Raw genomic sequence first — 15,220 nt, 5'->3', positions numbered from 1 at the left:
ATCGTAAGGGTGCAAATAAATTTGAGGAAGCTTCCAGTGAATGAGAACAGAGACTTAACACTTACTCCTGAGGATGAAATATTTTCAATGTTCTTTAAAGTTCTATAAAACATACTAGTAGAAATTTGAATTACTTTACATTCCTTTTGTTTGGTGAATTGTGTTTCTTTGCAACACAAGACTGGGACATAATAAGCCCTTGATTTATTGAGGTGATAGTAAAAAGACTTTCACAGCAGGTGTCATTAATTCTGTGTTTATGGGAGGACTTTAGGTTGCTTATAAAGCCTCATAATTATATGCAATGTTGTGTTTATATGTACTTGCATATTTTGAAATAATGACAATTTTCATGTTTATAGCTTTTATCAGATTCATAAAGAGTTCATGATCCTTCTTCTTAAAAACATATGAAAAGACTACCATTGGGGAGAAAGTACAGGCTCAGGGCAAAAGACCAAATGAGGAAATGTAACTATAGAAGATAACTGAGTTCTAATTCTATCACAAAAGCTTAATATGCTAGTCCAAATCTATTTAGTTGGCAAAAGGTACCAATGTATTCATTTGCTACCTCCCTCTCCTCTTTCTTATCTCCCTGAATTCCCCTCCTGTTCTCCTTAGTGTTTCTTTTAAACCTTTGTTTATTAGTTTTTCCTAAGCATATAGTTACCTCAGAATTTCCTTTTAAAAAAATATATTTTTATTGATTTCAGAGAGGAAGGGAGAGGGATAGAGAAATAGAAACACTAATGAGAGAGAATAGTTGATTGGCTGCCTCCTGCACGCCCCCTACTGGGGGGAGGGGATTGAGCCTGCAACCCGGCATGTGCCCTTGGCCGGAATCGAACCTGGGACTCTTCAGTCCACAGGCCGACACTCTATCCACTGAGCAAAACCAGCTAAGGGCTCTCCTTATTATTTAAAAATACTTTTGGTAATAACAAAAAATAATAATCCATTTGTGTGCAAATAAAGTGAAGAAAATGGCCACTGCTGGGGAAAATTAAAATTTCAAGCAAATCAGACATATCTTATAGTTTGAGAGAGCATCATGATAGAACCTGAAACAGAGGAGAGCACAGCAAGTAGTGGTGAGAATAATAAGATTATCAAACTGATGACATGTCCCCATCAAGGTACATGGAAAGGCGTCTTCAGTTATTACTCTTCCGCTGAAAGAATGAATATAGCAACTAGTTACAGAAACCCTAATTCAATGTTTCACAGGCCAGGTATCGAGCTATATTAACTGGATAAACATTTAAATTATGGAGGGCAAATAGCTGCAAAAGGGAGGAACCGAGAACCACGGAAGATCTGCCACCGCTTTGCTAAGTTTGTTTGCACCACCTACGCAAGTGTTTTATTCAAACCCCAAATGGGAGGCTCAGAGCAGCTCCCAAGCCTTTCCAACACGCCTTCTTTCCTCATCTGCCTTTTTCCTCCTTGATGAGCAGCACCCACAAGAATGCACCGTTATCTTACTCAAGACAAAAACATTTCATTTAGTGTTTTAGGAGAGGCCTTCAGCAACCCTCTAGGGTTCTATGAGCAGAGCACTAGCCATGTCTCAGGCATTCATTACATGCTTATTTAATAAATGAGTAAAGAATAAAAATCTTTCACCTTCCTGCTGCCAATGTGGTGTGTGATTTTAGAGGCAAACCTGGGAGAACAACATGGGAAAACAAGAAATTGCCTCCCCTGCCCCACACAACACTCCCTTGTCTTTTTCAGACAGCACTCACTTCCTTTGAGTGCCTTGAGCCTTAAAGGACTGATGCTCTTCTCATAAAGGGTAATGGGGAAAGTAGCCTCGATTATCCAGGTGAGCCCAATGTGGGAAAGTAGCCTCGATTATCCAGGTGAGCCCAATGTAATCACAAGGGTCCTTAAAGAATGTGTGAGGCAGCAGAACAGGTCAGAGTGAAAAGGACTTTACCCACTTTGCTGGCTCTGAAGATGGCGGAACGGGCCTCCAGCCAAGGACTGTGGGCAGCTGCTAGAAAATGTAAGAGGCAAGAACATGGATTCTCTCCTAGAAGCTGCACCAGAAGAAGCACAGCCCTGCCAACACCTTGATTTTAGTGAGACCCACCTTGAACTTCTGAACTCCAGAACTGTAAGATAATACATTTATGTTGTTTTAAGCTATGGAATTTGTGGTGATAGGAAATGGGGTCTGTGACGAGGGAACACAGAGTCAGAGAAAAAAAGTGAAGGACTCGAGAGACAAGTGGATGGGTGGGTTTTGTCATTACTAGCCAACGGGCCTACGGGAATTTTGTTCATCCTCCCAGGCTTTGTTTTTCTCAGTGGTGTAGTGGTTAAAACTAGCAACCTCTCGGGCTACTTTGATATTCTAAGTGAGAACACATCTTAGAATTGCCCAGCTCCAGGTCTGCCACACTGTGGGTGCTCATCACTGCAACCTCCCTTTCTCTTCTTCTCCCAACCAACCCAGCAGTGTAGGGATCACACAAAACCTCCCTTTCTCTTCTTCTCCCAACCAACCCAGCAGTGTAGGGATCACACACAAAAAAGAGAAAACAAAAATGAATTTAAGTCTGAGGGGTGTAGAAACGAGGGGTATACCACCACTGCTTGAAGTATGGGACGGCAGTTGAGAGAGAGAGAGAGAGAGGAAAAGAAGGGGTAGAGTGTGAAAAATAGGGGAAGATTTGGGTAGAGCAGGAGAGGGGGTGGAGAAAAAAGAGGGAACACAGGCTGGAAAAAATATGGGTGGAATTTCCCCTACAAGGGGATGGTACCATTAATTAGAAATAGGAAAAAGGTCAAAATCAGTTGTTTGTTCCTCTCTCTTTTTTTGTGTGTCTTTATTTTTACACCATCCTTCCCTTCAGTTTAAGCACTATATTAGACCATATCCATACACAAACTGATGAATTATCAACGGTAGATCATGTGTTCTGGATGGCAAGGGAGGAGGGGTGCACACATTTATGTTACAGTTCAAAGGCTAAGATGGACCTTTTAAAAGCATTGAAGAAATGTTCTCTTGGAAGTAATAATTGAAAACTAACTAGTTAAATGCTATTAAGTCTCTGAACCTGTCATTATTTCTTTTTCTAAGATGATGTAGAGATTCTATCTATCATCTATCTATCTATCTATCTATCTATCATCTATCTAGCTATCACCTATCTAGCTGTCATCTCACAATGCAGGTAAGATCTCTGCTATCAATGACAATGCTATGTTCTGTAGAATGCTGCTCAAGGTACTAGGGAAGTATATGAATGTTGGAAAATGCAAACTTCTAAGGTTGAATGACAACTTATTCCCTTTCAGGCTTTGCAGCAATGTAGATTTAATGACTACAGAGCCGTAAATGTACTGGAATAATTTCAAGAGAGAACATCCAAATTGTAATAAAAAGCATTTCTAGGGTTTGGATGTACTTCGTGTTCAAAAAATTTTTTTATAACGTTTTGTGATATTGCACAACTTTGAATAGGCCATTTTGTGGTAAGGTCCAATCTATTTCTACAACATTTTAAATTTTAAGAAATGAGTAGACTTTAACCCATATTTTTGGCTTATTAATAAATTATTTAAAGGAAGTCACAGGAAGAAACTCATAAACCATTGTTTCTTTAAAGGATGTTTATAAATTGCAAAGTGACTTGCTGTGTACTATATCTAGCTGTGTACTAGGTTCCCTGTATAATTTAACTCGAGAATGTGGGTAAACACATATTCCTGTAGCAATTTTAGGAAGTCATTTATAATCTCCCCTTTCCTTTCATTTTGGAAAACCCTTTAACATATACAAAATCTGCTGCGATATCTCACAACACCACTCTTTCTGAAGGCTTACAGCTGAGATGACCAACAGTGCTGATAAATCAGTTCATCCATGGGCTCAGAAATCTTAGAAAAAAAATAGACAACTCACTGTGTCTTTCCCCTTCCTGCCCTTTGCTCCACTGTCCCTAAATAACTTTGCAACAGAGTTTACAGATCAAAAGGCTTTTTCTAGGAATACTCACAAACTTCTACTGAAATATGCAGCAACTTTCAGAAAAGTCAACATTTACTTAGTGTTACAGAGCTTTAAGTTTGAACTAGTCCTGAGATCAGCAGGTTTATCTAACCCTGAAAACCAGCCTAACTGGCTGATCTATGCAGGCATTCATCTTTCTCCCGCAAAGAGCTCTGCTGGCAGCAGTCAAAACCAAAGTGGGAACTTAATAAAAATGAAAACTGTGGTAGCAAAATACACTTAATGAGGTTAATTTGACGTATTGCAAAAATTTGGGAGGTTACAGTGGTTTCTATATAACCACAGTACTGATTTAGAAAAACCCCAGGGAAACAGCTGCATTTGGATATGTAACTTGCCTTGCTTGCATAGGAAAGCCAAGCTTTTCAGGGTATATGTCTGGAGATGCTAAAATTTGCACATTAGATTGGGGAACATTGTAGGCATTTCTTATTGAGAAATAACAGGATAATAAAACCTGTAGACGTTTATGCTTACACATTAGGCAAAAGGATCAGAAGAAGCCAAGTCAGTTCTGCTGAGCTGTTAAGAAAATTGTACTCATACTACTGGGTTCCGTGATTACCTGTGAATGTCTCCATTTCTGGCATTTGGTAGCAACTGGCTGAGGCAAACCTGGCAAAATGTTTTCCAGCTGCTGGAAGATTAACTCTTGCACCTCCTCAATGCCGTGTTCCAAGTGTGTAACTCCAAAGGGGACAGTGGTCTGAATCACGAGGGAAGGCCCGATTTCTGATGACACTAGTGTAAGAGGAACATAAAGGTACATCTTAGGGTGGGTAACATGGAAGAGTCTCTCAGCCTTTCAATCTCTCAGATTTAAGAATTGATCACAATAGTCAGACAATAAATGGAGGGGCAACACATTCTACTCTTTAGAGCATAAAACTAGGTTCTTTCTGAAATCCAAAATCAATTTTCTCTGAAGAAAAGAAAAAATTCATGATGTACTTTAGAAAATACATTTTAGGTCTTGCTAAAGAATGGGAAGGAAGGGCACCTAATATATACTTCTCTGGGTATAATTAAAATTATTGGTATGTTCATCTTTTCTCATCCACGAAATTATAAACTCTTTAGGGCAGGCACCATTTCTTACCTATGTTCTCCTTAAATTCTAAGAACAAAGTAGATGTTCAAAAAATACTTATTCGTTTTTTGATAAATGGATTTCAAAGTGTTTTGTTGACATTATTAAATGCTAGAGGAAAATATCGTTACCACTTTTAAAAAAATCAGGCTTTTCTCTAAAAACAGACTTGACCTTATAATATTCTCCTTTATCTTTTAAGTAGCATTAAAAATAAAAGTCTGCCTCATTTATAACATGGAGCTACTTTCCACTTCTGTTTGCCATTGCATTTTTTTTTTGCTATATTTCACAATTACAAATAATGAGTGTCTGCTTCGTATCTTTCTCTCTTTAGTAGAATATAGGAAAATCAAATAAAGTTCGAAGTTGAAAGCAAAGTGACCGAGACATTTAGAAAATACAGACTTGGAAGGAATGTTAGCAAGAGTCTGCCTGCTATTTTTATTTGTTTAAATCAAGCCCAGGAGAAGTTGATGGGAAACAATAATAGATCTGAAATGCATGAAATGATAATGTGTAGTTGGTGCTCCCCCCTGCTGAGAGAAGAGAATATTAAAGCTTTTAAGGTAATGACAGGAGCTGTCAAGCCTGATTCTGAAAATTCTTTAGTTTGGGATTGTTAAGACAATGATCTATGTAAGGTAGGTTTCTACAATTTTAAACAGAAAGTAAGTTGAGCAACATAAGTCACTTATTGTTATGTGCCCACTTAACCTCTTTACACTTTAGGGTTTTGTATTGTTTTATATAAAATCAGAATGTTAGGTGTATGGTGTGGATTAAATATATAAGGCATGTGATGTGCTCAGCACCTTCTGGCACAGAGTAGGTGCTTCATAAATGTAAGCTATGGGAGTAGAAACAATGAATCCGATACACACAAGGGGAAAGGTCCCATGGTGTTGCCCAAGTGATAGGTGTCGAGTTATTTTTTTGTGAGAGTACGTCATTTTTCCATTGCTCTCTGCTCAGGGAATCCTGGATTATCAATTTTACCCCCAAAGAGGGAAGAGCATCCCAAAGTGCTGTAAGCATTTTAAAATAAAGTGAGTGCCTGCAAACATTTTTACATGTCTGGAGAAGATTGGGCTTCAGAATATGGGCAGTGAGTGCAAAGGTGAGGGGATTGTCCACTGTTTCCCTCACAGTAGCTGGACCGACTTGAAAAGGAAATTAAGGGAGCATCTCTTTGAATGGTCAGGGTTTAACCTATCAGTGTAGGCTGTGCAGGTACCACACAGAGAGAAGGACCAAGGAGTGCAACGTCTCACACTCTTTCACCCAATCCCACTACAGTGGAACCTATTGCACATTGCCACAGGGAGGTCTTTGTTATCAGTGGTAAGTTCAGGGAGGCCTATTCACAGCAAGGAAGTGTCAATGCCACCACTCTTCCACCAGGTACCACATCTTCCCAGAGACAGTGAAAGCTATTGGGTCAGCATTCTGCAGCAGGAGAGTTGGGGTTCTGAGGTGACTTTCTATGGCAGGTTTCAGAGGAAAATGAATGCTAGCTGCGTGCTGAAAATCAAGAGGTTACACTCACCCAGCCATTTGTTCTAGGGGGAGCTGGTAAAATTTCGAAGGGGATGATGGTGCATTGTTGAAAGGGTTCTCTCATTTAAATTAGCCTTGCACTCCAAGGAGAGCAATAAAAAAGGAGATTTAAGACCCCAAATGAAACAGTCCTTGCATAGCAATGAGAGAACAACCTGGCTCCTTGTTTTTAGTGGAATCAGACACAGGTTTTTGAGAATTGAAGAGCCACAATCTAAAACAGTACGTTTTAAGGGAAACCTCCCCTCCTCCGCTCTCCCCCCTCCAAATTAAAGGGTATTTTTAGAAGCAAATGTTTAAAAATATAAACACCCAACCAGAGTTTAAATATGACCAAGTTTTGCAAATAGAGCATTATAAAAAGCCACAAATATGTTAATAGGATTCAGAGCGCAAATTCAGTATAATCATTACTCCTTGGTTACTGAGAAGGTAATGATGTTATCTTTTTCTTTTCTTTATTCAGTTTAACAAGCATTGCGCTTTGCTTTTGGCATTTTAAATGTAAAGTTCATAGTAAGTTGACAACTATTTCTGTATGTTGGGAGATCAATGGCTTTAGTCAGTAGAATTTTGGACCCTTGCATTCTTAATAGCTCCGTGGTCTTAGACAATTTAATCTCTCAGACTTTGCTTTCTTCCATGAATTAAAAGGGAGTATTACAATTTACCTTATAAGGCTGTGGTGAGGATTAAATGGGTTAGGACACATAAAAGCCTTTCTTCAAATATTAAGTGCTACATAAACGTGAGACATTTGTAGATAATAGTCTTTTATATATATCTGTGCTGTGGTTAGAGCAGTTTTAGAAAGGGATAACAGAGTTGATTCCTCTCAAAGTATTAAGATTGATTATTCTATCAACACGCCAGGAACAGTGGCAAACTATTCCTGGGGTGTTGGCACAGAAGGTTTTTTTTTTTTTTTTACTTGTGGTAAAATATACGTAACATGAAATATGTCATTTTAACCTATTTTAAGTTTACAGTTCTCTGGCATTAAGTACATTCACATTGTTTTGCAACCATCACCACCATCCATATCCAGAACTTTATCTTCCCAAACTGATACTCTTTACCCATTAAACATTAACCCCTCACACTCCCCTTCACCCAGCCTCAGTCCACCACCATTCTATTTCTGTCTCTATGAATTTGACTATACTAGATCCCTCATATAAGTGGAATCATACAATATTTGTCCTTTTGTGACTGGCTTATTTCACTTAACATGATATCTTCACGGTTCATCCATTTTGTAGCATGTGCCAATTTCCTTCCTTTTTAAGACTGCTTGATATTCCATTGTATGTATACGCCACATCTTGTTTATGCATTCATCCATAGAAGTAACTTCTGTTGCTTTGACCTTTTGGCTATTCTGAATAATGCTACTATGAACACGGATGCACAAATATCTGAGTCCCTGCTTTCACTTCTCTTAGGTATATACCCAGGAGTGGGATTGCTGGGTCATATGGTCACTCTGTGCTGCCCTTCCGAGTCTCAGCTTTCTCTTGCTTCTTTGGCTCAGTCTCTATTTGATTTGATAATTAAAGTTGCTTAGTTAAAGATGAATATTATCATGTTGGGTTAAAAAAATAATATCTAACTCTATGCTGTTTACAATAAAATACATTTTTAAAACAAATCCTAACTCAATTATGTGAAGTCAGAGAATGTGATTTGAATGCTACTTTAAGATTTGTTAACTGGCTTTATACATAGTCAGTTTTCAAGAGTATTATATGTGTGCTTGAATATAATTTTTTAGATGTTGAATTAACATTTTAAGTTCATTGAATCTTATTAATTGTGTGGTTCTAAATCAACTAAAGTCTTATGATTTTTGTGTGTGCTTGATTACTAAAAATTTTTGCTTTATATTGAAACTATATTACTAGTTTCCTGCTATTTCCTGCTACCTTTTAACAATATGTTATGAATATCTTTCATTTAGAAATGCCTTTAACCTTAAAGTTTAGTTTTTGCTTTCTATTTGTTCCACTTTTTCAAAATTTCTTTGTTTCTCTGTAAAATTTTGCCTTCTTTTTGATTAAACAACTTTTACTCCTTATTTCTTCCCCTTTATTAGTTTGGAAGTTATAGAGTTTATTTCTATGTTTAGGGATTACCCATAGACTTGATTATCCATATTAAAGTAAAAAAATTACTATCTTTATCCTTCTGCATAACATAAGAACTTAAAATATTTTAACTCTGATTTTATATGCTTTTGTTGTTCAGGATTTACTTTTTTAGTTTTGTTTTAATACAGTCAGTATTTGTTTATATTTATCCACAGCTTCCTGTGTGGATTTCACATCTTCTCTCCAGGGGCATTTTCCTTTTCCCAAAGTATCTTCTTTTGAAGTTCTTTAATGCGGTTCTGTTGAAGGTCAACTCTCTCAGTTTTTGTTTTTCTAAAAATACCTTTATTTAATCCTTATTTGTGAAAGACAGTTATCCTTGGTATATAATAATAGATTGAAAATATTTTCTCTCAGCACTTTAAAGAAGTTATTCCAATGTAGGTTAGCTTTTAGTGATGCTGTTAAGAAGTCAACTCTTAATTTGATTGCAGGTCCTTGGCAGGTAACTTTTCTTTTATATCTGGATATTTCCCTTGTTTTCTCTTTGCCTTTGGTGTTCTGCTATTTTACTTTGATATCTTGAGGCTTGAGTTTCTTTTTATTTACCTTCTTTGACTTCATTGGGTGTTCTGAATCTGAAGACTCTTTTTTTGTCATTAATTTTGGAAATTGTTCAGTCATTAATTCTTCCCATTCTCTCTATTCTGTCTTCAGGGAGCTCTGATTAGATAAATGACAGGTATTCTCATGCTATCGTCATATATCTTGATCTCTTTTTAATATTTTCCTTTCTGTCTCTCTATGCTAGATTCTATGTAATTTCTTCTGATTTATCTTTCAGTTCAACACTCACCCTACATCCATGTAAGTATTCTGATGTTTAATTTGTCCTTTAAATTTCAAATTTAAATTATTTTATTCTTCACTTATAAAAGTTCTACTTTTCAAATATGCATGATTAATTTTGATTTTCTTTATCTCTAATCACACTGTTAGTATTCTTTTATTTCTTTAAACATCGTCAGTATGTCATATTGTGTATTTGGTTGTTCCAAAATCTTTATGAGTGTGATTCTGCCTTCTGTTGTTTGGGTGGCTATTGCTCATGATGGTGTACTGCCTTTTGTGTGTTTTGTGATTTTCCCCCCCTATTTTGAGCCCATGTTCCTATTGTGAGCCTAAAGTTCCTAGGAACTTTATAGAGAAATACTTTGAGGCCTAAGTTTAAAGAGTGTTCCTTTGGAGACTTACTTTCCTGTCTGCCAGATGCCTTGGGGCAACACTGCCCATGACTACTTTAACTAGGTTTATAGAATATACTGGCAGAATAAATTCTGGCACCAAGTCTGCCTGAGGGCAAATATGTGGTTTGGCATCTCAGGGGAGACATTTTATTTTTTTTGTTTTTTCCACTCCAAAGACAGGCAAGCATGCCCATTTTCTTCCACTGATAGGATGTATCACATACAGAGCCATAAAAGTGTACACGTCAGTGCTAGTAAACTTTCAAATCTGAAAGAAACGGAGTGATTTTTCTTGGAAAAGAAAGTTATCAAAAGTAATGCAACATAAAAGACATCAGTCTTAACCAAAATACATAAATGAAATAGAAAAAAAAAGTTGCTTCAGTTATGATTTATTTAAAATTGTCAAGCAAATATGTTGATTGTAGATACACATCACATTTACCCATATCAACACACCAAACTACAGATAATTCTTCTCTTAAATAGTACGCACATTTTTTCATGTTAACATGTATAATTAAGAAACATATAATAATTCAATATGTATTTAAAAGGCATCTATTAGCATTTAATATAAATTCATGGGAAATAAAGATACAATATGAAAAAAAGTGACCTCTAAATGAGATAATCTTTAAGCTGATGATTTATATCATACTTTATAATTAAATAATATAGATTTTCACAGTAAAATCAATATAAACCAAGGATGCTTTGTAATATCAATGCTCTGGTCAGTGCATTAAGATAAAACATATAAATAAAGTTTATAATTACTAGGAAGAAGGGAGATCATATGATCGAAAACAATAGTGAACCAAAAGAGAATCCATCAAATTAGTTTAATTTTTATATTAAATTAATTTTCCTATATACCAGCAATAACTGTGAGAAGAAAATCGTAATTCTACAAAAAGTTTTTGGAATTAGAATAAATGATTCTAAAGAAAAAAATAAGGCAATGAGAATATTTAAAGTTTTTGAAAAGTCACTGAGGCAAGACTTGCTTTGCCATGTATGTAAATGCATTATTAAAACAGCCTGGTATTGGTTGACAAGCATAGTCAATGAATCAGAATAGATACTTCTGGGGGGAAAAATCCTAAAGTATATTGTTTTAGGAAAACAAATTTAAGGCGATGAAGGAAGATCCAATGTTTTATATTGTCCTAGAAAATTGGATCTCTCTCATCGATGTTTCTGACTCTCTATCCCTCTCCCTTCCTCTCTGTAAAAAATCAATAAAATATACTTTAAAAAAATAATAAAATAAAACAGCCTGGTATTGGTTGACAAGCATAGTCAATGAATCAGAATAGATACTTCTGGGGGGAAAAATCCTAAAGTATATTGTTTTAGGAAAACAAATTTAAGGCGATGAAGGAAGATCCAATGTTTTATATTGTCCTAGAAAATTGGATATGTAGAAAAATTTAACTTAGACTATTCCCTTCCCTCTTCTGACCAGATTTGTCACCATTTCTGATTTCTTCTGTAACCATATGAGAAGTGTACAATCTTAGGTCACACAAACTCAAACTCACTGGGACTGCCTTTTCAGGTGTAAATACTACAGAGATCTTTTCCACCTGATAAAGTTCATTTTTGGCAGTATCTACAAGGGACAGAAGTCGGGTCATCAAGTTGGTCAGAAGTTGGGTCTTTCAAAAGACAGAAGTCTAAGGCCAGCTCTAGGTTTCATCCCTGAGAAGGAAATAGAGGACTAAAGAAAACCGAGTGGCTAACACTATAGCTGCAGGGCAAGAGCATCAAGGAATGGGTGAAAATACTTCTTTAATTACTGATTCATTCAAATGAGCACACGGGTATCTAGTGCAGTGCTTGATACCTTAAGAAACTCCATTGAGATGTACATCTTAATGGGGGGGGGGCGTTGACACATAGGCAAAACCATTAGAGAACCATTATCTGCTAAATGGCCTGGCACTGACAGTGTGTGCAAATTAATTTTAGCAAGCAAATTCATGTGAAGAGGGGAACTGGACAGGACTTGAGAGCCACAGTTTGGGGGTGGGAATGGTTAGCTCTCCTTTTGCCTTCTCCCTGGCAGTAGAAATTAGTCGTAAGTTTCCCTTTCCCGCTCCACGTGGAACTGGCTCAACTATCCTTGCCCTCTAGCCATGAAAGCTCTTATTACAATTTAGCTCTTTCATATGGCTCCAGGGCCCACCAGCAAATGCAACTGAGAGTAAGCCAATCACATCAGTTTCTCCAACAACAAAAAATTTAACAGCCTCCAAGAAAGAATAGGAGGTGAAAGGGATAGAAGGGTGGGGAGGGAAAAGGAGACTGAGATGGAAGGAGATCTGCTTCTGATATCTCTCCCCTTCCTCCTCTCCTTAGCAGCGCCAACCCAAACAAGCATGCAGCACTCTGCCATTTGGCATCCCACGTCGTTGGCAGTGTGTCTGCTGTGCTGTATGTCTGCTGCTGGCCCGGAATCAGGAACGAGGCCTCACTGTTCAGAGGGACCACCTATGGGTTTTATTTGCTTTTTCATAATCTCAGACCTATTTCTTATGTATAGGTTACAGAGGCCAAAATTCATCTACAAGAGCCCTACTCATGTCACAGGCAACTTCATTACTTCCAACCTTATCTTCAGTGGTGACTTTTGTAATAAGTGTTTATACTCATTTAACACAATTTTATGGTTTTAACTGAAGAGTAAGGTTCTGGAAGTGTAAACTTTTGAAATGACAGGATGGGCCAGGCACAGAAAAAAAATGATTTTACTCACAGTTTTCCCCTTTGCTTATTTCATTTTTCTCCTATCGTCTCTGAGGAGAAATAGTTGCTTTATTTTCTTCCTATTATTTCCCTGGAGGTAGGGGACTGTATTAATTGATAATAGCAATTGCTTTAATTAGCCAATGAAAATCACTGAAGAGGTCTGAATGAACAGTCTCTTTGGGGAGACACAGATAACAGTAACGAGGGAACTGACAGGAGAGGACAATTGGCCTAAAAAAGATCCAGAAAGAAAAACTAATGGAGAAATTGTATTCTTGTCAGCAACTGATACCAAAATTCCCTGACAAGCCCCTGCTTTCCTTTTTAAAGGTAAAATATCTGTTAAAAAGGGGGAAATGATAGGGCTATAAGGGTACTCTTTTTAAAAGACAGGAAATATAATTCAAGTCTAAAAGTGTTTTGTTCTCTTCCTGTTGAAGGTAGTTCCTAACTCTTCCTAGGAAAACTATGATATACCATCTAAGATTGATAGAAAAATCGGCAGTGCTATTTTTCCCTTTCAAAAACAAAATACATGCTTGGAGGTGAAAGAGGGTGTAGGGGGGATAAACACTGACGAAAAAAAACCCCACAAGATAAAGAAAAAACTTAGTTTGCCTTGAAAAAGAAAGGAAGCAAGATCTGCTTTATTTAGAATGAATGAATCAGATCCCTTTCTCCATCCTGATTGCACCGCCAGTTTTGAGGGGACATCGGTTGAGCTGTGGATGTCGAGTTAGAAGTTCTGTCTCCCTCCTCCCTGGCTGTATAACTTTAGTCATAATATTTCTGTGATTCCTGGGTCAGAGTTGCTCACAGGATGACCCATGCCGTATTAATCATTATTTGACAAAACAAACAATGAAATTCTTTGGGACAAATCTATTTTTGAAATGTTTGTTTTAAACAAAATTGTATAGGATTTCTCAGAGTCCCCAGTATGATTATATGCAGACAGTGTGATTCTTTAAAGGAAAGATGCCATAGAATTAGTTTTGGTATTTTAAAACTACTTTTATTTAATTTACAAAATTATTTTTTAAAAAGGTTACTCCAACACTGTGAAAGGGTATAAAGTGAAAAATAAAAGTATTGCAAAATTATTTCATATATAGCTAAATGTGCTAAATTCCACTCGCACCAATAGCAAACGGAAGCCCTTGTTTTTCCATACTCTTACCAACGCTGAGTAATTTTGCTAATCTGCTAGATTAAAATGTATCTTATTTTTAGTTAGTTACATGTGAGTGGGGTATTTTCACAAAGAACTCAATTTGTATATTCTTTTCCAGGGATCTGCCTTTTTGTTGTCCTTCTGGTAACCATAGTGCCAACCTCAGGTTTACTGTGCAGATTAAATCCATGTAAAGTGAGAAGTTTAGAGCTTGGCGCCCAGTAAGTGCTCATCCAGCGTTATTTGGCAAACCTACCTATCAAGGCTGACTCACTCCATTTCAGAGGATTAGTTACTGAGGTTTAATTGTGCCATCACTCTTACCTTCCACTTCCTTGACGGTAAATCTAAATCTCACAAAATGATGCCTCATGGGAGAAAAGTGCCTCCTGGAATCATATTTATCACATTGTATTTTAATTGTCTGTTTACCTGTCTTCCCTCTAGACCAGTGGTTCTCAACCTTCTGGCCCTTTAAATACAGTTCCTCATGTTGTGACCCAACCATAACATTATTTTCGTTGCTACTTCATAACTGTAATGTTACTACTGTTATGAATCGTAATGTAAATATTTGATATGCAGGATGGTCTTAGGTGACCCCTGTGAAAGGGTCGTTCGACCGCCAAAGGGGTCTCGACCCACAGGTTGAGAACTGCTTCGACTGAAAGCTACTCAAACATTTGTTTTTCCATTTTTTTTAAAAAATTAATCCTCACTTGAGCATATTTTTTCATTGATATTTAGAGAGTTAAAGGGATGGGGAGAGACAGAGAAAGAGAAACACTGATGTGAGAGAGACACAACTACTGGTTGCCTCTTGCACACCCTCTGGCCAGGGACGGAGATTGAGCCTGCAACTGAGGTACCTGCCCTTGACCAGAGTAGAACCCAAGACCCTTCAGTCTGCAGGCTGACCCTCTAGCTCTATCCACTGAGCCAAACCACCTAGGGCTTGTTTTACATTTCTAACACCTACCTTAGGGCCTGACGCATGTAAGCAATCAATATTTGTTGAATACATGGATGAAAGAATGAAGTAAATTATTGACTTCCTATTATGGCGGATGAGAACTCAGCTCCCCACAACATCACCTTTCTTCTCACCTCACCATCTACCCCAACCAACAGCTCAACAAGTTTTGGCACAATCATTAATCAGTGTTTACATTATAATAATCTGTAGTAATGCTTCTGAGGAAACAAATAGTCCTTTGTAGCCATACACCCTGTCTTGTTCAACCCTTCTTTTTTTCCTAGAGTTGATAATTA

At 37.2% G+C, this 15,220-nt stretch overlaps 2 protein-coding genes across 2 annotated transcripts in view; one reads left to right on the top strand and one right to left on the bottom strand.

Annotated features, from left to right (window-relative positions):
- Positions 1–15,220, bottom strand: part of RNLS (renalase, FAD dependent amine oxidase) — a 216,088-nt gene that overhangs the window by 17,474 nt on the left and 183,394 nt on the right. Inside the window, 1 exon segment of the mRNA XM_006096631.3 lies at positions 4,596–4,771. Within this exon segment, the coding sequence (XP_006096693.1) occupies positions 4,596–4,771 (176 nt within the window).
- The window catches only part of LOC102427667 (gastric triacylglycerol lipase), a 220,920-nt gene continuing 207,718 nt past the window's right edge, over positions 2,019–15,220 (top strand). The window contains exon 1 of the mRNA XM_014462522.2: positions 2,019–2,125. The gene's annotated coding sequence lies outside the window, so the exon portion shown is untranslated. The remainder of the gene's footprint in view (positions 2,126–15,220) is intronic.

Source organism: Myotis lucifugus, unplaced genomic scaffold (assembly GCF_000147115.1).
Source record: "Myotis lucifugus unplaced genomic scaffold, Myoluc2.0 scaffold_184, whole genome shotgun sequence".
Classification (NCBI taxonomy): Eukaryota; Metazoa; Chordata; class Mammalia; order Chiroptera; family Vespertilionidae; genus Myotis; species Myotis lucifugus.
Note: the sequence above shows the minus strand (reverse complement) of the source record. Positions and strands in the feature narration are given on the sequence as shown.